The sequence below is a fragment of the Eleutherodactylus coqui genome, chromosome 9 (genome assembly GCF_035609145.1).
Source record: "Eleutherodactylus coqui strain aEleCoq1 chromosome 9, aEleCoq1.hap1, whole genome shotgun sequence".
Taxonomy (NCBI): Eukaryota; Metazoa; Chordata; class Amphibia; order Anura; family Eleutherodactylidae; genus Eleutherodactylus; species Eleutherodactylus coqui.
The window spans coordinates 50475266-50497769 of record NC_089845.1 but is presented as its reverse complement, the minus strand read 5'-3'; the positions used below and the strand labels follow the sequence as shown (position 1 = coordinate 50497769).

Here is a 22504-nt window from a genome sequence, read left to right as displayed (position 1 = left end):
ACGACGTGCAAAGGAGCAAATGATTATTTTTATGCCTATAAAAAAAAAAGGAAGGATAAGCGGGAACCAAATGATTTCACATTTGTCCCCTCCCCCAGTGATCTGGTGCCTTAGTCCCAGCCCCAACAGTTCTCCCGGTCTTTGTTTTGGAATGACTACCGCCTTACTGCTGCAGCCAATCAGAGGCTGCTATAGTCATGTGCCATACTACCACTCAGATGCTGGGAGCCGTGATGCTAGGAAAACGGCACCCGACCGCTGCAGTCTCCGATTGGGTAGCCATTCCAAAACAGAAACCAGGAGGACCTCGAGGTTGCATTGCTGGATCCCCGGGGGAGAGGACAGCTAAGTACCACCGCCTCCGAAACCTGCACCATTTAGTGCCGATTTTAAAGAGGGTTTTTTCGCATATATCTGTGCGGAATTTCCACACAGGTTTTGTGTGGATTATTTCGGCAGCTTGTGGATAAGATTTTCAAAATCTCATCCACTTTGCTGCTACTATAAATTCTGCAGGATTTCCATGTGGAGGGTTCCACTGCAAATCCGCTCCGCCTCGACCTCCCATAACAGGTTTGGGTGCACTTCTGAAAAACTACACAACCCCCAGACAACCCCTTTAAGAGCGTCGGACTGTGCTCTGCTAATTATTACATCCACAGATACCTGAAACATTGACATTGTTCTTCTGCAATCTGTGACTTTCCCACGTCTAGTACAAGTCCTAGCATGCAATGAATGTATTTCTTAATATGTCCTCATAATATGCCCTCAACATGTCAGTGTACTCCGCTCAGACAAGATCACTCTTGCTCCAAGGTTTCAAAACACCAATTGGTCCTGATTAGAGATGAGCGAACCTACTCGTCCACGCCCCTTTTTCACCCGAGCACTGCGATTTTCGAGTACTTCCGTACTCGGGTGAAAAGATTCGGGGGGCGCCGTGGGTGAGTGGGGGGTTGCAGCGGGGAGTGGGGGGGGGGGAAGGGAGAGAGAGGGAGCTCCCCCCCCTGTTCCCCACTGCTACCCCCCGCTCCACCACGCCATCCCCCGCTCCCTGGTGCCCCCAGAATCTTTTCACCCGAGTAGCCAGGTACTCGAAAATCACGGTGCTCGATCAAGTAATTACTCGAAACGAGTACGTTCGCTCATCTCTAGTCCTGATCAATCGGCCCAATGCTGTGGCATATAACTGCTCCGCCCCATTGTACCGTCTGAAGAAAGTCACAGCAAGGAAGGCACCTGCCATTCATCAAGCTGAAGAAAGCACTGAGCCACCCGAAGGAGAACAAGCTGATTATATGACGGCATAATTAGGATAGATTGTACCAGAGGCAGGAAAAACCCGGTATTACCCGTTCTCTGTTTTCAGTAGGAGAGGATGGTAGACCAGTCAAGCAAGTTCCCACTCTCATACTCAAGTTCAAAGTGGAAACAATGCAAGATATGCAAAATCCTGTTCAGCTCAGGATGAGAAGAGATATAAATGAATAAAACACAAGTTACGCTAAACCTTTCCCCATAAAACTATGTATCAGTCTGCTCGGCTCCTCCTGCTCTATAACATCATGCCCAACGCTTGGACAGTATGTTCCAGCTGACACTTCCTTTAAAAGGAGTCTTTCCTGGTTTACCATTGATTGCCTGATCTTAGCATAGACCAGTGATGGCGAACCTTTTAGAGACCGAGTGCCCAAACTGCAACCCAAAACCCACTTATTCACTGCAAAGTGCCAACACGTCAGGGGGCGGGGCTTATCACGACATGATTTTACCGCCGTCGTTCTAAGAAGGACAGGGCCGCTTCAAAATAGACAGCGTGCAGATTGTGACTGCTTTTTGGATGTGGAAATAATGCAGAATGTCCTCAGCGGAAAATACTGTGAAAAATTCTGCAGTATTTCCACATCCAAAAGGCCGCCTGCACACGGGCGGAAATCCCGCGGGATTTCCGCCACTGAAAGCCTGCATAGGAGTGCATTACAATACGCACTCCTATGCAGACGGCCGCGGTTTGGCCGCGCGAAATCTCGCGTGGCAAACAAACCGCGGCATGTCCTATTTCTATGTGGGGCTCACAGAGCCTCGCACAGATACGTCACTCACCCGGCCGCCGTCTCCGGTCTGCGCATGTGCGGCTGATCAGCAGCCGGCACATGAAAGAGCCGGGGCCGCCAGGCGCGGGTGAGTACGCGCTCGTCTCTGCAGGCGCTGGGGTTGGGTCCCGCGGTGAGAATTCTCGTCTGCAGGCGGCCAAAAGCAGTCAAAGTCTGCACGCTGTCTATTTTGAAACAGCCCTGCCCATTTCTGCAACATGCAAACATAAAACAGTGGTAATAGTGACACCACACAGCAGCCCCCAGCGTAATAGTGACACCGCACAGCAGCCCCCAGCGTAATAGTGACACCGCACAGCAGCCCCCAGCGTAATAGTGACACCGCACAGCAGCCCCCAGCGTAATAGTGACACCGCACAGCAGCCCCCAGCGTAATAGTGACACCGCACAGCAGCCCCCAGCGTAATAGTGACACCGCACAGCGGCCCCCAGCGTAATAGTGACACCGCACAGCGGCCCCCAGCGTAATAGTGACACCGCACAGCAGCCCCCAGCGTAATAGTGACACCGCACAGCAGCCCCCAGCGTAATAGTGACACCGCACAGCGGCCCCCAGTGTAATAGTGACACCGCACAGCAGCCCCCAGCGTAATAGTGACACCGCACAGCGGCCCCCAGCGTAATAGTGACACCGTACAGCGGCCCCCAGCGTAATAGTGACACCGCACAGCGGCCCCCAGCGTAATAGTGACACCCCCTAGCGTAATAGTGACACCCCGCCCATCAGCCCCCAGCGTACCAGCGACACCCCCAGCGTACCAGCGACAGACCACAGCGAAACCCCCACCATACCAACGACAGACCACAGCGGCCCCCAGGTACCAGTGACACCTCCCCCCCAGCTGCCCCCCGGGTACCAGTGACACCTCCTCCCCAGCTGCCTCCCCGGGTACCAGTGACACCTCCTCCCCAGCTGCCCCCCGGGTACCAGTGACACCTTTCTCCCCAGCTGACCCCCAAGCACCAGTGACACCCCCAGCTGCCCACCCCAGGCACCAGTGACACCCCCTCAGCGGACCCCCGGGTACCAGTGACACACCCCCAGCGGGCCCCCCGGGTACTAGTGAATCCCCCCAGTGGCCCCACAGTCTGTGCTGCAGCCGCTCCGTGCCCTGCTCTCCAGCGGCTGCCGCTCCCTCCAGCCTCTGCTGACAGTGGCTGTGCTCAAGCTTCCGGCGCTTCATCTCCTGCTGCCGGCGGCGCTCCCTCCGGCGTCCCTGCTGCTGCCGCCGGATCTCAGTCTCCTGCTGCAGCTAGATCTCGTCTCCTGCTGCCGCCGCTGGATCTCCGTCTCCTGCTGCCGCCAGTGCTCCCTCTTGTGTCCCTGCTGCTGCCGCTGATCTCTCTGCCTCGGTCCGCGCTGCTCCTTTGCGGCCCCCCTCTGCTGCTGATACATTCGCCGCGGACACTTCAGCTGGTAAGGCCACACACGCCCCCAACCCTCCAGAAGCTGGGGGCGTTACAACATGTAAAACCCATGTATTATGTCGCCACCCCTAACGTCTGGTGGCGACACAATACAAGAATACCGGGGAGTCGCAGCCGACGGCAGCTCATGCCAGCAGGGAGGGCTCTGCGTGCCGCCTCTGGCACGCGTGCCATAGGTTCGCCACCACTGGCATAGACCATGAGTGTATGATTGGCGGGTGGTCCAACTCTTGGGTCCCCACCACTCAGCAGAACAAAGGGATTATGGGGCTGTCTGAAAGGGGCCACAAAGCTTGTTCTGTTGATCGCTGGAGGTTCCAGAGATCAGACCTCTAAGGGTGCCTTCACACTTGCAATAAAGTCGCACGCTGCGACAGTGAGCGAGAACACAGAATTATGAAACCAATGATTTTCAATGTTTCATTCCCATTTGCGAGGTTTTCACTTCTGCGATGTGGCGTTAAAGACAAATTGCAGCATGTCTTGTCTTTCTGCGTTTTGAGATTTTTCATCTACTATGTTTTCCTATGGAGCCTTTTTATCACATCGCACAAACTTGCAATTTCCGTGCAATGCACTTTTAACATTAGAAACTCCTATTGTCTATCGCACGATAAAATCGTAAGTGGCAGCGCTGCGCGATTTTCACAAGAAAAAGCATCGCTGACGCTCAAAAATTGCCTGAACACAATTGCAATTTTGCTGCGATTGCCAGTGTGGAGGAGCCTCAAGGATAGGCCCATCAGATGAGAGTCCTGGAAAACTCCTTTAATATAAACCTTTCTATGCTCTCCCCAAAACTAGACATAATGACAACCCCTGTTCATATGCATTATTAGAGTATATGGGCATCACAGAGGGGGTCCCATCTCAGGATCCTCTCTCTGGAATGGACAGTCCCATTGTGATGGACTTAAGCAGTCCTTAGATTATGGGGAAAACTATTCATTTAAAGCCACGGCTTCCACTAGCAAAATCTGATGTTTTCCGGAAGCACCCCAAAATCCACCTTTTAAAGGGGTTGCCTATCATGAGCCACACCTTTAACTCAAGAAGCACAGAGAGAGCACAGCCCTATGTAAATGTTTCCCTACCTATTATAAGGTAAGGAAGTCCTTAGACCTAGTTTGCCTCCTCTAAAGTCAATATTATTGAGACGGAGTAGAAGAAACTTCAAGGAACTTTGGTAACAGTTTGTGCGCTTGTCACGGAGACCTACCTACAATACTCAGCCCAAAGCAAAAGCTTGAAGATATGATACCTTTAATGGCTAACAAAAATTACAGCAAGTTGTATCTCACGCACGCGGTCATGCGCCATCTTCCTTGTGTCTGTTATTTCTCGCTCTGTTCCTTAGCGACGTTGTGTATATACGCCACACATACGCAATGTAGTTGCAATATGTACAGCGTTTATTACATACTCATAGAGAACAATAGGGCTCTATCGCACGTGATACACGGCAAAATAGATCATGCTGCGTTTTTATTAATGTGCGTATTATACGCAATATATATACGCAAGTGCGAATGGATCAATGAAAATCAGTGTACTTTCACTGAACATAGGGCATTTGAAAAGAGAAGCTTCCTAAGTAGGTTATCATTTAATGGTAAACTTTAATGGAATTATATAGAATTAGTAATAGATGGCTACTTTCTTCCAAAAACAGTGCCACACCTGTCCACAGGTTGTATGTGGTATTGCAGTTAAATACCATTCACCTCAACGGAGCTGGCAGCATCACTTTTTATTGTCCTCTCCTGCTGCCACACCAATAGCACAGCCTGCGTCTTGTATTCCCAAGGCTACAGTATCTCATTGTGGTGCAGCGGCATCCCCCCCGCTTACAGAGGTTTGGCTATGACAGCATGTCACGTTCCTGTAATAAACTGTAAGATTTCCGCTAATACACATTAAGCAATTCACATTTCATTAGAGTGTTTACAAATGTAGCGGAAATGCTGTGGATTTTCTGCCACCAAATCCGTAGCATTTCTGCATCAAAAACACTGCTGGGGCGGATCTTGACTCAAAATCAGCTGCAAATCTGAAGCTGATTCTCACCTCGCAATCGGCAGCCCCTCACTACAGCGCAAACAGCAGTCCTCACCCAGTAGCCTCTACTGAAGTGCTGCGGGCGCTGGTCAGGTGATGCGCCCACTTCCACATCACCTGACTGGCTGCCGCAGCGCTAAGTGGCTGGAATCAGCTCAGGATCCGCAGCTCATTTTGGTGTGAATTTTGACTGTTTTTGATGCAGAAATGCTGCAGATCTTTTTTGCTGCGGAGAATCTAAAGTATTTCCACTACGCTTGAACAAACCCTTCACAAGTGATTGATTTGTCATTCTGACTCTTGTCTGAGGAGTAGTGATTTTTTTGAGACACCGTATTTTTGGATTAGTCTTTGGCTAAATAGCATTATATTGCCATTGTGTCCTCTATGATCAGCTTTGCCAGGACCTGCAGGACCAGCCATAAAGGTTATTTTAGAGTCATCATTTGTTTTACCTTATGCAGGTGGACAGACGGATGATTTTCACTTACAGGTGCAATCTTTTTCCTAAAAATTGGAGCACCACTGATGACTTGTGGTGGATCATCACCAAACTTTGTCATTGTTTGCTATGGGCGACCAGGACGGTCTTACTGTTAGACACTTTTGCTTAATGAAATTTTTTGAGTTTCTGCTTCCATTGATATCGTGTTTCCCTGAAAATAAGACTCTGTCTTATATTAATTTTTACCCCAAAAGAGGCACAGTGTCTTATTTTCGGGGAAGGGGGGGAACATATACTTACCTGATCCCGATGCCTCACGATGGTCTCCAGCGGCGCTGCTGCACACTGCAGTGTCCTCCGCTCTGACATCTCAGCTTCTTCCTGGTGATAGGGCTTTGAATACCCCGCCTCCAGCAAAGCGAGTGCTGTGATTGAATACAGCGCCAGTCAATCACAGCCAGCGCTCAATGAGCTAATCACAGCCACTCATCACTGAATGGCTGTGATTGGCTCAGTGAATGACATCACTGGATTGGCTGTGATTGGCTGGCGCTCGATCCAATCACAGCGCTGGACGCAGGGTATTCAAAGCCCTGTCACCAGAAAAAAGCTGGGATGTCAGAGTGGAGGACACTGCAGTTTGCCGCAGCGCCGCCGGAGATTTTTTGATTTTTTTAAATGTAGGATAGCTAGGGCTTATTTTCAAGGGAGGGCTTACATTTTAAGCCTCCCCCGAAAACCGGGGTAGGGCTTAATATCGGGGTAGGTCCTATTTTTGGGGAAACGCAGCATCAAATTTATGTATCTGAGTGCAATTCAACGTCATTTATAACAACCCTGGATGTAGAAATAGCGAGAGAGAATCTTATCAGTAGAACAGCTGTAACATTTATGTTTCTCACTGTGAAAACTTGTACAACTCTCCTCTTAAGAAAAAAGTTATGACCTTGGCTTTAATCTATAATGGGGACTATGCAACTCTAAGGAGCGGGGACTATGGTGCCAGGTACTGAGCCTCCACTTATAGATTAACATTTGGAACACAAAAGAATATTTTTCTGTGCTTTACAACAGACACGTACAGTAATTATGTTTCACGGGGCATTTACTTTATCCCATCGTATACAAAGGAAATAATTGGAAATACTTGTGCGCTTGCCAGCACAGACATACAGCGTTCTCCAAATTGTTTAATCAGTGCATTGTGTCCTTAACTCCCAGCCAAGGTCACAGACGAGTCTTCACTGTAATTCACCAGGTATAGCGGTCGGCGGGAAATATTCCAGCAGGATTTTAACATTAAAGACCCTAAAGACATCAGTAAAGTTGCTTATATTGCAGACTTTGCTATTAGTGGCTTCTTTGAAGTTGCATCTCTGACAGTTATTGAATTGATGAAAAGCCGCATCAGTGATCCAAGACGTTCTATGAGGCATATAGTAATTCTCAGTGATAGGCAGTAGAGATGAGCGAGTGTACTCGCTAAGGACAAATACTCGAGCGAGTATTGCCTTTTGCGAGTACCTGCCCGCTTGTCTCAAAAAATTCGGGTGCCGGCGGGGTCAAGCAGTGAGTTGCGGGAGTGAGCGGGAAGGGGGGGGGGAGAGATCCCCCCCCCCCCCTATTCCTCCCCGCTCTCCCCCGCCTCTCCCTGCCCCCCGCCACCACCCGAATCTCTAATAGGCAGACCTATTGGTACTAGTTTACAAAAATAATCTTCGGGATTGATCACTCATTGCTTGGATCCAGTATATTTCTCCACTGCTCTTTGTCATTTGTCTACCTCTATTTATATTTAGGAGAGTAGGGCCAAGTAAATTAAAAGGTCATATGTCAGCCAAAAAGCGGTAAAAATAGAAGATGGATTGCATATATCCATGATTACCGTGTAGTTCTCTAGTGAGAATATTAGTAAAATAATAGCTATTTAGTTACATGTAGAAGTTTTACAAGTTGTCCTTCTGGATTGTAATATAAGTTTATTTTTGTTTATAATATACTTACATTCAGTAACTTGAAGCTCCTGGGCTCCAATGAAAAATCTGTAACAGGGACCCGAAATATAATGCTTTATTCATAGTACTGGGCTCCCTATATGGAGAAGAGAGGACTTAGGGTCCCTGTAAGTCACTTGGGCCCGGGTGCAACCGCATCCTCTGCAGTTATGCACCTGCTTACATTAAAGGGGTTATCCAGAAATGTAAGAAATTAAACGAACAGTAAATGTTCCAAGGGCTCTTTAAGACAGGACGAAGAAGTACCCGACAGTCTTCCCAGCAATAATCACCCCTGTACTTTTACACAGGAGCGATCATTGCTTAGTGAGTGGAGGGGGAGCGGGCCCGAATGGAGCAGGAAAGCAAGACCCTGGACGCAGGTGTGAAACCACACTAATCATGTAAGGCCCATTTAGACGGGGCGAGTGTCGGGCAAGCGAGGCGGCAGGAGGAGATTTCTCTCCTCGCTCTCCTCCGCCCCTCTCCATTGACTTAAAGGAGATGTCTCGAGGAAGCAGTTAAATTTTTTTTTTGCCCAGTCCCCCCCATTAAGTACACATTACTAAGCCCCCCTGTAAATGACATTTCTAGCTGGTTCGTACTTACCGTTCCAGCGTTTCAGCAACTTATAAAAGTTTCCTCAAGATGGCTGCCGGCTCTTTCCCCGTCGCTCGCTGCAGCCCGACGTGCGCGCTCCCGAGACGCCGCCAGCTGTGTCTCCATGGCAACCGGACGCATCGCAGCCGCCGACCAGACGCCCCGCAGCCGCCGACCAGACGCCCACCGCCAGGCAGCAGGTAACCGGCGCTAGCCCCCGGCTCCCCAGCGCTAGACCCTCAGCCCAGGTGAAGGCCCCGGAGCCCATCGCTAGTTCCCCCGGCCTAGCGGCAGCCCCCCCGGCCTAGCGGCAGCCCCCCCCCGGCCTAGCGACAGCCCCTCCATCGCAGCGACAGCCCCCCCCCCCGGCCTAGCGACAGCCCCCCCATCGCAGCGGCAGCCCCCCCCGGCCTAGCGACAGCCCCCCCATCGCAGCGACAGCCCCCCCGGCCTAGCGCTAGTTCCCCCATCACAGCGGCAGCCCCCCCCGGCGCAGCGGCAGCCCCCCCCCCCGACAAATCACTTACCTGGGAGGCTTCTCGGGGCTGCTGGGCTGGGCTGGGCTTCTCCGCTGGGCAGCTCCAGTTTCTGCACCTTCCTCTAACAGAGGAAGGTACAGAATGGCCGCTGCAGCGCGCTCCCGAGCAGTGACAGCTCGTCTGCGCATGCGCAGAAGAGCTGTAGCGGGGAGCACACTGAAGCGGCTCGTGCTGAATGGAGAAGACCGGACTGCGCAAGCGCGTCAGAAAAGCAAGCTGCCAGCGAATTTAGACGGAACCATGGAGACGAGGACGCTAGCAACGGAGCAGGTAAGTGGAATAACTTCTGTATGGCTCATATTTAATGCACAATGTACATTACAAAGTGCATTAATATGGCCATACGGAAGTGTATAACCCCACTTGGTTTCGCGAGACCACCCCTTTAACATAGTGGCTGTTCAGTACTGAATGGCTGCTATTTACACTGAGTAATCAGCTGATTGTTCATAGTTTATGCAGCATAAATGATGAACGATCAACTAATCGCTGATCACTCAGTGTAAATAGCAGCCGTTTAATATTGAACAGTCGCTATGTTAAGTCAATGGAGAGGGGCGGGGAGCGTAAGGAGAGAAATCTCCTCCTGCCGCTGCGCTCTGAGCCAGCAAAACTAGCTCCTGTGCTAGTATGTGCAGGGATGAGTGTCGGCATTGTTTGCCCGACACTCATCCCATCTAAATAGGCCTTAACAGACACATCTAGAACAGATTGGGAATGTTTTCCCCACGTTGGGGGACAGTCTGGCTGCCCAATACCCAACAGTTATCCAATATGTATGACAGTGAAGTGTTCTTGTATTCTTATTTTTTAACTTTAGCACCCCATTACACATTTTTTAGAGGTTTAGTATTTGAGGTCTCTGAATAGACTTTGAATACAATGGCAGGTGAAGTATATTTCCACTTGTAACATGCTTGGAGTGAGAGGTCTTTGTTCTTGTGTTTTTCGCTTTGTTAATAAGGCCTGCAGCTTGTTAACTAATTGTTTCATCGAGTGCATTCATGTATATGTCTTTTTAATAAGCCAATGCCAGCTTTACTGTTTCATCCATGCTGCCTCTTCCTGCCATGGGAATTTATAGCATTCGCCTTTGACTTTGGCCTGTGACCTACATAACAACAAGCCTAGTTGTAGCAGAGCCTGGGGATTATACTAATTGCCTGGAGTCTTGGACAGGTTTTTTTCTTCTCCTGCCAGGAGTTTGCAGGTTTGTAAGGTCTGGATGTCTCAGGTTTAAGCAGCGCACACGGGAGAAAGTGCCTTTTCCTTACAAATAAGAAGGACAAATTGATGTAAAGCAGCCAGCACAAAAAGGGAAATAGTTTGTTAGGTCAAGAACAAAGCAACATCCTGAAAGTAATCAAGGCCGGAAGAATGTGCATGTTTGCTTTGTTGCTAAAGAATAACGGCGAGCCATATCCCCCTCATGACCGCTGCGAGGAAAAAGGCAGATGACTCGGTATCCATTCCTTTAATTTGGGGCTGGACTATGGCGGATGCAGGAACAAAAGTTTAGGGTTTATCCTCCAAGAGAGAAGTGGCACCTAAGCCTGGGGTGTGCAGGACTCAGGGGAGGGCAGAGGGACATCTGTTCATCCAAACTGCACATCTATCCCCTTATGATGAGGGGGATTACATGAAAATGAGCTAACATTCATAGTATTTTCCACTGATTAAGGGCTTATTCACATGAGCGTAGTGATTTTGGTCAGCTGTGTCACGGCCAGAGTGGACCGAAAATCGTGTGAATGGGCGCATAAATCTGCCGTTTGTGTGCCTGTTCAGACGGCCTGGGTCTGGCGCATCTGCATCAAGCCCAGATTGCCGGAGAGCATGGGGAGACAGTTTAGTTCTGAAAACGCACAGCCGTTGTGCACTAATCGTTCACTTGTCGTTTATTGCTGAGTTTAAGCCTGCATAAAAGTAGCCGTTAGTTTGTTCTCTTTTTGTTTGGTTTACATATCTATAGGCCTCTCACTATGGAAGCCAGAAACGTGCTGCGCACTAAGGAGGGACAATCACCCCAAAACAGCTGTCTGTACATGGTTATCTTTTCCTTATGGGGAGGATTCTGGCTTTGGCTTATATTCCCAGTCATTGTTACAAGGCTTGTTAAAAGATCTGACGACTTGCAGGAATGCTGCCTTCCAATAGGTGGCGCTGGAGAGGTATTATTCCATTTTACACTTTGCATATTTTTAAGTGCTCTCCCTAAGGGGAAATGATACCCTTTGCAACATGCTCATTGTCAGTCAGCGCTCGTTGCATAGCAGGTGATCTGCTTGTGTGAAGGGATCCTTACTGCATACAGTGTTATTACTGTATATTACAATATATCCCATGCTCCATCTAGTAACAGCTGTAACTTGGCTTATAAAATATTGAGTCTTCTTGATCCAGTTCTACAGAGCAGATATACAGATTTATGTGCGCCTGTCTCCGCCATTGACTTCTCTGTCCTGGCCGTATCTGATGCCTGTTATGGTCTCCGCCATGCGGAAAGAGGTTGCGTAAAATCCTGTTATCTGTGGCCATTAATTGCCATGGTAACAGGTGTAATCATTGAAAATGTTATTCACATAATCCATGCCCAAATAAACATCAGGGGTGATTTTACTACTTATTCTGACACTTTATACATTTTTACTTTTTAGTTTGTTTGCAGGAAAAAAAGTAATTTACCCGGAATGTTTGTGCTATTTAATACAAAACTTAAAGGAAAGACATTCAGATCCCATAGGAAATAATGGAATATTCCTTGCTAGGAATCCCCCAAAAATAGGACATATGTCGAATTTTAAAAATCACTCATGTGAAAAACACATTGAGATCAATGTGTTATTTTTATGTGCAAGTTCTGTTCGATAGTGATACGGATGGAATATGCGCATGAAACTCGCCCATGTGAAAGCCACTTAGATACTGTATATGTAGTCAACATTGTGTCTGCACAACCTGAACATTGTAGAGGCAATTGCAGCTTTAGGCCTCGGTCACACGGGCGTTTTTTCCCGCGATTTGCGCATGCGATCCGCGTAGATATAGACCCAATGCTTTGTAATGGGATTGGTCACATGTCCGCTTTTTATGCGGATGTGCGATAATTTATAGGACACAACGATTCGCAGAACGCGCCTATCTGCAATCTGCGATTCGTTGTGTTCTATATACGCGCTCAATGGGGCCGGCGGCAGCAGCGCCGACCTCATTGAGAACATATACTAAAGATCCTTCTCCCCTGCCACAGCTGTATCAGCTGTAACAGCTGTGGCAGAGAAGAACGATGTTCGCCCATTGAATTCAATGGAGCCGGCAATACAGCCGGCTCCATTGAAAGCAATGGACTGCCGGCGAGCGCGGGATGAATTTTCGGGAAGGGCTTAAAAATATAAGCCCTTCCCTGAAAACCATCCTAAATGTGTAAAAAAAAAAGGATACTCACCTTTTCCCTGCAGCCGGAGTTCAGCCGCGGCCGGCGGCAGTTCTCCTGAACTGCTCTGTGTAGTATTCAGCAGACAGGGATTTAAAATCCCTGCCTGCTGAATGGGCTGCCTCTGGTTGGTCACAGCCCTCACCAATCAGAGGCAGCTCTCACTCACCCATTCATGAATTCATGAATGGGTGAGTGAGTGCTGCCTCTGATTGGCTGAGCGCAGGGACCAATTAGAGGTAGCTCTCAGCTATTGAATGACATCATAAAAAGCTTCAAACTTTAGAAAACGGTAGAGGTTTTTATAGACATGAGCAAAAAGAATCTCCTTATCCCTATTAATGCCATCATAGTTACATAGTATATTAGGCTGAATGAAGACATTGTCCATCTAGTTCAGCCTGTTACAACCCCTAGTTGATCCAGATGAAGGCAAAAGCTCCAAGAGGCAGAAGCAAATTAGCCCATTTGCGAGAATATTCCTTCTTGACTCTGTAAAGGCAATTAGAATAATCCCTGGATCAACCTTTGATAGTTCCTACCTAAATGTAAGACCCGGAACTACAAACCCGCTGGTCACCTAATGTATATATCCTGTAATATCCTTCCGCACGAGAAAGACGTCTAGTCTGCTCTTAAACTCCTCAATGGATTTTGCCATCACTACGTCCTCAGGCAGAGAGTTCCACAGACTCACTGCTCTTACAGTAAAGAATCCCCTTCTATGTTGGTGATGAAACCTGCTTTCTTGTAGACGTAGCGGATGCCCTCTTGTTACTGTTGCAGTCCTGGGTATAAACAGATCCTGGGAGAGATCCTTGTATTGTCCCCTCATGTATTTATACATAATTATTTGATCGCTCCTTAGCCGTCTTTTTTCCAGGAAGAAAAGTCCTAATTTTGATGCCTCTCTGGGTATTCCAGTCCTCTCATTCCATTTACTTCTTTGAACCCCTTCAAGCACTGCAACATCTTTCCTGAGCACCGGTGTCCAGAACTGTGCACAGTATTCCATGTGGGGCCTGACAAGTGCCTTATATAGTTAGAGGATAATGTTCCCGGCCCTCGCCCCTATACCCCTTTTATTGCCCCCCAAAATTGTATTTACCTTTGCAGCAGCTGACTGGCATTGGTTGCTCCAGTTAAATCTACAATCCACTAGTACTCCCAGGTCTTTTTCCATATCACTTTTCCCTAGCAATACCCCATTTAGTGTATATTGGTGACATCCGTTTCTCGTGCCCATGTGCATAACCTTACATTTATCAACATTGAACTTCATTTGCCATTTTCCTGCCCAAGCCCCCAGCTTATCCAGGTCCGTTTGTAGCCGCACATTGTCCTCCACTGTCCTCCGACATATAATTTTGTATCATCTGCAAATATTGATATTTTACTGTGCAGTCCCTCAAATAACCTTGTATCTTTCCCACAGTTCTAAACTGTTACAGTGTAGCAATTGTATCAAATTCCCAGGATAGAATTAAGCGGTGAATAAACAATTTGGAATCTCTGACAGCTCAGTACATGGAATTCCAGCGAGCAGCAGTGATAGAAAGCACTTTGCATCCTTACAGAGGCAGATTAAACTATGTTCACATGATTTGATTTCCTGCCAGCAGCTTCTCGGTCTGTTTTATACAGTCTTTTAATGAGTCTCACATGTAAAAGGATTCCCACGCTCCACCTTGTCTTCTTATTTTTAATGCTCCTTAAAATATACAACATGAATTGGGAAGAGATTTGGGAATTATTCTGCATTTGCTGACTACATAATTACTAGTCAACAGGGGTGTAACGTGAAGCTTCTGAGCCCTAATGCAAAATCTTTACCGACCCCTCCCAACCTTCATGTGTGATATAATACCATATGTTATGATATTGATGTTTCTTATGAGGCTGAGCCGCCTGAGGGAGTCCTGATATACCTGGAACCAGGTGCCCTTACTACGTCTGCACCTTAGCTAGTCAGTTTACTTTCCCGAATACTGTACTTACAGACTGAAGCATTCCAGGGGTGTAACTATAGGGGATGCGGTTGCACCCGGGCCCAGGAGCCTTAGGGGCCCATAAGGTCTCTCTTCTCGATATAGGTAGCCCAGTACTCTCTCTCTCTCCTTCCTGCCAGACAAAAAATTTGCCAATGACGTGCGCTGCGTCGCGGCGGGGAGGGGCCAAAACAGGCACGTCACAGCGGGGAGGAGCCAAAAAGCTGGGATGGAGTCGAACACGATTTGATGCTCGTTCGAGTAACAAGCACCATCGAGTATGCTAATAATCGAACGAGCATCAAGCTCGGCAGAGTATGTTCGCTCAACTCTTAAAATAATCCAAAGCTGATGCTAACCAAAAACCTTGCCGTATACGCCGGTAAACCAAAACCATACATACTATATATCAAAACGTCCGGAACAAATAGAGGAACCCATTCCCATACTTTATTTTAGCATAAATATGCTAAATTAAAAAAAAAATAACTATGAATGTTAAAAAAAAATCAGTGGTGTGTGGTGTGATTCTTTTTCTGACGCATTTGTGCAGAATTCCACCGAGTTTCACATAATATTAGAGGTGTAGATGGACCCACTAGAACCCGTAGCAGCTTTAGGTGTCTTATCATGGCTCCGTACAGGTTTGTAAGAAAGACCCTTGCAGTTTTTGTTAATCACAAAAAAAAGAACAAGACACATCAATAATAGCTTGTTCATGTACGTAGTCACTGTAACTGTTGTGATGACATTTCTATACTGGTTTACACTAGTGCCAGGGCTTCTATTAATACTGGAGCTTTTACACTTCTGGTAGATCCACTTTCGAAAAGATCTAAGTGATTCTGGGTTCCGCTATTTTCTACGGCAAGAATACGTCTGCAGATTGCGCTATCCTTGCTTTCAAAAATGCAAGAAACCCTTGCGAAGAGCATATCGGAAAGTGATACATACGGATAACTCTAATTGCTTGCCATTACCATATTTCTGCCAGTACTGTCTGTTTCCCATTCTATTTCTCAGGTCCCTCTAGAACAGTGATGGCGAACCTTTTGGAGACCGGGTGCCCAAACTGCAACCCAAAACCCACTTATTTACTGCAAAGTGCCAACACGTCAGGGGCAGGGGGCTTTTCACAACGTACGATTTTACCCCTGTCGTTCTAAAAAGGACAGGGACGCTTCAAAATAGACAAAATCTGCATGCTGTCTATTTTGAAACAGCCCTGCCCCTTTCCGCCACATGTAAACATACCCCAGCTATAATAGTGACGAGTCTGAGCGATATTAGTGACCCCCCCAGCGGCCCCAGCAATAATAGTGACCACCCTCAGCGACCCCAGCAATAATAGTGACCACCCCACAGCGGTCCCCAGTATCACAGTGACCCTCCCACAGCGGCCCCCAGTATCAGTGAACCCTCCCCTCCCAGTGGTCCCCAGTATCACAGTGACCCCCAGCAGTGGCCCCCCAGTAGCATAGTGACCCAACACAGCGGGCCCCTAGTAGCACAGTGACACCCCACAGCGGCCCCCCAGTAGCATAGTGACACCCCACAGCGGCCCCCTAGTAGTACAGTGACACCCCACAGTGGCTCCCCATTCCACCCCCGAGACCCACATACTTACCACCTCCTCCTTGTGGAGGCTGCTCCTCTGCCCGGCGCGCCCTCCAGCAGCGCTGATAGCAGGTGCACACTGGCGTCAGTGTACTGCCGGAAGCCTCCTCCCCCTGCTCTCGCAGAACAAAGTAGGAGCCATTGGGGGAGGGGGGAGGAGGATCCCAGCTGCACACTGACATCACAGTGTGGCTGGGATGCATATTAACTTTTTCTTCCCCACTTCTGCCCTAATCAGCAATTTCAGCAACCTGATTGGTTGTTTGGGTTGACTGATTCACCAAACAACCAATCAGGTTGCTGGAATTGCTGATCAGGGCAGAAGTGGGGAAGAAAAAGTTAATATGCGGCCGGGATTCAGTGCACATAGCAGTGCTGCTTAGTGAATGCCGGCAGGAGAGCCGCTGCCCCTGCCGGTATTTACTAACGTGGTAAGTGGCCGACTGTGCCAGCAGGTACGCCACCACTGATCTAGATCAATTGTAATTCAACAGTTTTGGTTTGCTTTCAAAAAAAAAATGCACTGCTCATGATGGAGCCTCTTTGATTGACTCGTAGTGTATTGTCATTATATCCTCATTCCCAGGAATTATATCATGTTCCCAAAGCACATTCCTGTGCGGACGTAATTTCCAGAAACTTAAGGGTGTGTGTTATAGAGATTACATTTGTAAGAAAATAGTTTCCTGAACTGTTTCCCATTATAGACTATGAACATTTTTAGGGATTGAAGGAGGCATCAAAGTTCCTCTTAGAAGATTCCTAGATAACAATACCACCTCACTGCTGATTCCACAGATAGTCTATCCCATGTTTAATCATGTATGTATCAGTAGTATTTATTTGCCATATACATAAGATACACTATATACTTTTTTAACTAAGACGCTCTTAGTAATATATATGTCTAATGCTTTTCTTATTGTCCTGCAGGGATTGGTAAGAATGTCATCTGTGACAGAACCGCTACGCCCCTTGATGCATTTCGAATGATGTCGGCTGCCCACTATTATCCCAAGCTAATGAGCATTATGGGAAATGTATTGCGATTTCTGCCTGCCTTTGTGAAGATGAAGCAGCTAATTCAAGAAGGATACGTTGGGGAACTTCAAGTGTGTGAGGTGCAGGTCCACAGTGGAAGCCTACGGGGAAAGAAATACAACTGGAGCTGTGATGATCTCATGGGTGGTGGTGGACTGCATTCTGTGGGGAGCTACATAATAGACCTCTTGACTTTCCTAACCAATCAGAAAGCAGTGAAGGTCCACGGACTTCTGAAAACTTTTGTAAAGCAGACGGACCACATAAAAGGAATCCGACAGATTACCAGTGATGATTTCTGCACATTTCAGATGGTTCTTGATGGTGGAGTGTGCTGTACGGTGACCCTCAACTTTAATGTTCCTGGGGAGTTTAAACAAGATGTAATAGTTGTTGGATCATCTGGGGGACTAATTGTAATGGGGACAGATCTCTATGGACAGAGAAACAGCTCCGCCGAGCGAGAATTACTTTTTAAAGACTCTACACCCGTCAGCAATTCACTCTTGCCTGAGAAGGCTATTAGACACATTCCCATCCCATACCTGAGAGGGACTATCAAAATGGTCCAGGCGGTGCGGCAAGCATTTCAAGACCAGGACGATAGGAGAACGTGGGATGGCAGGCCACTGACCATGGCGGCTACCTTTGATGACTGTCTTTACGCTCTTTGTGTAGTGGACGCAATAAAAAAATCAAGCCAGACTGGTGAATGGCAGAATATAGTAGTAATGACAGAGGAGCCTGAATTAAGTCCTGCTTACTTAATAAGTGAAGCAATGCGCCGGAGCCGGATGTCTTTGTACTGCTAGTAGTCTCCCCAAATGTGGCCAGATGGGGAAATGTAGGCATTTGTAAATGTATGCTGCTTTGAAAGGCAGGTGTATGGTATAACTAATGCATCTTTCTATTACTGCTGTAGTTAGAAAGGAACTGAATCTGCTCCTTCCACAGCAGACAAGCTGTGAACATTTAGCAGAATGTATTCCAGTGTGGTATAAATATCCATGATTACATAACATCGTTTGCCTTTGAGTTATAGAAATTAGTCATAATTGCATATTTTCAAAGGAGATTGTTTATCATGTGGAAAATGTGATGTCAGTTCTATACTAAATGCTCAAAGTAGTCTGTGTTCTCTATACTGGGGGTGTTGGATGTTGTCTCCTTACTCATGGGCAGCTATGGCTTATTCTTCAAAGTACATTGCCCAATAATCTCTCTTCCTGGTAAGCATGGGCAGATTGGGAACCCAAAGTGGCCCCGGAAACAAAAATTATAAAGTTGCCCCATATTGTAGCTGTGCCCGAATCAGCAGCAAGTGGGGTGAATACAACTAGGCGTCAGCAAACTGCCAACTGCAACTATGTTGACTGTAGGAGGGGAGACTCCTACGTGGCATGCATAGCTCACTGCAGCAGATTTTCTACGAAGCACAGAACATGGAGGTATACATTAAGGTACTGCCTATTTCTAATCCGTTAAGCCTCCATGACATAAACGAACATCATAGGCTTGTTTGACTTAAGTCCCCATGATGGATATTTATGCCACGGGTCTTGTGTCAGCTTAATTACAATGAGGGCTTTGTGCTGAATGGCTGCCGGGCTCTCGCTGTAATGACAAGGATCAGAGAAAACTCAGATACTGGTCATTTAACTTCCTAGATGCTGCGGTCAATAGCGATCACAGCATCTAGGAGGTTAAACAGAGGAAGGGGGTTCTTTCTGTCCCCAACGACCTCCTGCAAATGCAATTGTGGGATGCTGATGGGTAGCCATGGCAATCAGAGGCCTCTAGGGATGCCACTGTAGTAAACCTATTAGGGGGTGCCTTCTGCACCGCTTAATACATTGCTATGAAGTTTTAAACTCAGTGAATAATTATTTGCTTTACTGAGTATACCAAAGCGTTATAAAAGGAATCAAACAATCACATTGTGATGTCCATATTGGGACTAAATAACTAACAGAATAAATATTAATAAAGTTTATTAAAAATGTAGAGTTTAAAAAAAATAAAGCCATTTTTAGTTTTACTGCAATCCTTATGCCCCCTATAATTACCCCCATAGTGTCATTGTACAAACGCACTGTACCAGGACCTACATTACCAGTAATAACACTATATAAGGTCCAAATAATACCGCCACATCATGGTCACATATTACCACGAAATATTGACAAAATAACACCATACTACTGCTGAATAAAAACTACTACAACGATTACAAATAACATGGGAGAGCCAAATAATATCCACAGACTGTGACCACATGATAACCCCATAGTTTTACTGAAAAAAAAGTATACAAAGACTAATGTTGCCTCCATACAGTGACCATAGAGCGGTAGATACTAGTTCACAGTACTACTATACAGCAGGTGCTCTGTAGACCATATAGGTGATTACACTATAGTAATCACTAGTGATGTCCCCTCTGACTGGCATAATTCACTTTCCCTTTTTTTTCTCCAACCGGCTCAGACCACCATCATGATTTCTCCTGGACATAACTTGTCTCTGCAGAATTTGACAGATAGACAACTTTAACTGCTTAATTTCCCCAGCTACTGCCTTCATGTTTCATACCTCTTTCATCCCTATCCATGTTGCTCCAGACAGCAATAATACCATATGCACCACAAAGTAATAGTATCTCCTTTCTGTGCTCCCTACATAGTGATGGTGCCCTCTTTTATGTCACCACTCAGTAATAATGCCCCTCTTTAGCTCTATTTAGTAATAATAATGCCTCTCCTGGCCCCCTGCCTATTTTTTCACTGATGTCCGACGCTCGGGCCTCCCATCCATTAGCTGATTGCCTGGATCACTGTCCAGTGCAGCAGGATGGATGTTGTAACAAACGGATAGGGGAGGAAGTGCCAGCGCCAGCTTCACTCCCATTGAAATTAATGGGAGAGCCGCACTTCTACAGGATTTCCTGCTTCTCTCCTAGTCAGGACAGGATGTGACTTCCTGACCATAAGAGAAGCAGGAAGTGATAGAAAACCCTAGTGCAAGTGTGAACAAACCCCTATTTGTATCAGTTCTTTTACTTTATAGTGGCTACTGAGGCTATGTTCACACCAGCAGTCTGTCCTACATCAGACATAAACTTTATTTTCCGAATTTTCTCCTCCAGACAGCTCCAAATATATAGTGTGTGAATTTGTAGAAACAGGTTCCCTTAAATGAAGGCTGTTTTCAAAGTTATTTCATTTTGTATACATAGGTGCAATACAAATGGTAGAAACAGCCTTTAACCCTCTCCAATCCACTGTCTGACGTCTAAAGACATTATGATTTAAGGCTGTACAGCTCCGATGTTGGAAGACGTTCGTCAAGGTTCTCTTACTGTATATTGCCAGCCTCTCTGCTGTCGGAGCCTATCCAACGCGTCACCACATGCAGTACTGGCTTTAGCCAGCAGATAGCGCCATTGTATAACGGCAGAAAGAGAGTAAGCCACCTAGGAAAACCAGGATACAAATTGGATTGAAAAGGGTTAAGGGTACATCCATATAGAACGTACGTTCAATGGAAAATGCTGCAAATTGATTTGTTGATGTTACATGTGAGGCATATGGTCTCTGTGGGCAGATTTGTCCTTGGCGTAAAAATTGCACCCTGTGTAAATTCGCCCTTATGGAAAGTGTAATTTCTCTTCAAAGTATGAGCTGCTATCCAGTTTCTATTGTATGTATCCTAAAAAGTGGCTGCCTATGAAGAGTTAATAAATGTTCTATATTTTTGTAATGCATTCAGGCCCTTGAAGAAGGAAAAAATGAATGTTTGCATCAGTTGTCTACTGAATACAATTTTGTTCTACATGCAAAATATTAGACATCGGCGACCTTACAGCGGTATACTTTGTATCATTTCCGGTTCCCTTTGAACTCCTCTTGTAGTGATACATGTAGAATGGGCAAATAAATGTTATGCTTTTCTGGTGTTCCAATCCAAGGCCGGGCTCACGCCAGCAGATAGTGATTTCGGATTCCGCGAGCAATCAATTTGTGGTAATATGCGGTTCAATCAAATGCATTAGATTAACCCTTTCCAATCCACTGTCTGACCTCTGAAGACATTATGATTTAAGGCTGTACAGCTCCAATGTTGGAAGACGTCTGTCGGGGTTCTCTTACTGTATATTGCCAGCCTCTCTGCTGTCGGAGCCTATCCAACGTGTCACCTCATGCAATACTGGCTTTAACCAGCAGATAGCGCCGTTGTATAACGGCAGAAAAAAGTAAGCCCCCTAGGAAAACCCGGATACAAATTGGATTGGAAAGGGTTCAGCAGTTCTGCTCACATTAGCGGTTCAGAATTTCCACTCGCAGAAAATAAAACACAGCATGTTCTATTTTACAGCAGAATCCACAACACAGAGCCTATTGTGCTCCATGGTCGCGGATATACCCATAGCTTATACGCAATTACATTGTGTACAGGCTGCGGGTACCCACAACATCGCGGGAAATATAAACAACAATAAAAAAATGTATTGAGCATGACTGCGCGCGTGAGTACATGGTCATACGCAGTACATTACAGGCTCGCAGCTGTGTGAGCCTGGCCTACGGGTCTTGAAGTTTTTTTTTTGTGAATGTGGTAAGTTTTTTTTAACTCTTTCCAATCCGCTGTCTGACGTCTAAAGACATTCTGAGTTGAAGGCTGTACAGCTCCAATGTCGGAAGACGTCCGGCAGGGTATTCCTACTGTATATTACTGGCCGCTCTATTGTCAGGGGCCTCTCCAGCATGTCACATACTGCAGTACTAGGTCTAGCCAGCAAAAAGAGAAAGAAGAAACCCTGAATCCAAAATTGGATTGCAAAGGGTTAATGATATATGATATACTGTCAATGATACTGCCTGTATATTACCTAGGAAGTTATAAAATGTAAATAAAGAGAAAAGTAAAATGTGATTCTACTGTCCTCTTGTCTTGGTTTACTACAAATCCTCAATGTAATAGCTCAAGATCTATTCTGGCCCTGAAGAAACGATGATAAAAACAGTGGGCCAAAGTACTGCTGATCACACAAATAGTTTCCTGCCCACCTATCTTCAAAACAAAACTTTCGCCTTTAGGATTTACACATTGAGGTCCTCGGTGGTCCACTCAGGTGATCCATGTTTTTCAAATCCCTGGTTAGACCTAGCCTCCTTTGTAGTCCCATAAAAGCATGAATGCTAGAGCTTATTCAAACTAACTCTCCTAAACTAGTCATCGGTACTG

At 46.7% G+C, this 22504-nt stretch overlaps 1 protein-coding gene across 2 annotated transcripts in view; it reads left to right on the top strand.

The window, feature by feature from the left end:
- The window catches only part of GFOD1 (Gfo/Idh/MocA-like oxidoreductase domain containing 1), a 36677-nt gene extending 14485 nt beyond the window's left edge, over positions 1-22192 (top strand). The window contains exons 1-2 of one of the 2 annotated variants that reach the window (XM_066579379.1): positions 16951-17041; positions 17153-22192. In XM_066579379.1, coding sequence (XP_066435476.1) covers positions 17209-18072 — 864 coding nt within the window. In that variant the 5' untranslated portion in view covers positions 16951-17041; positions 17153-17208 and the 3' untranslated portion in view covers positions 18073-22192. Of the gene's footprint in view, positions 1-16950; positions 17042-17152 lie in introns of those variants that run through there. The other variant, XM_066579378.1, reaches the window with a different exon arrangement.
- Positions 22193-22504: the final 312 nt, after the last annotated feature.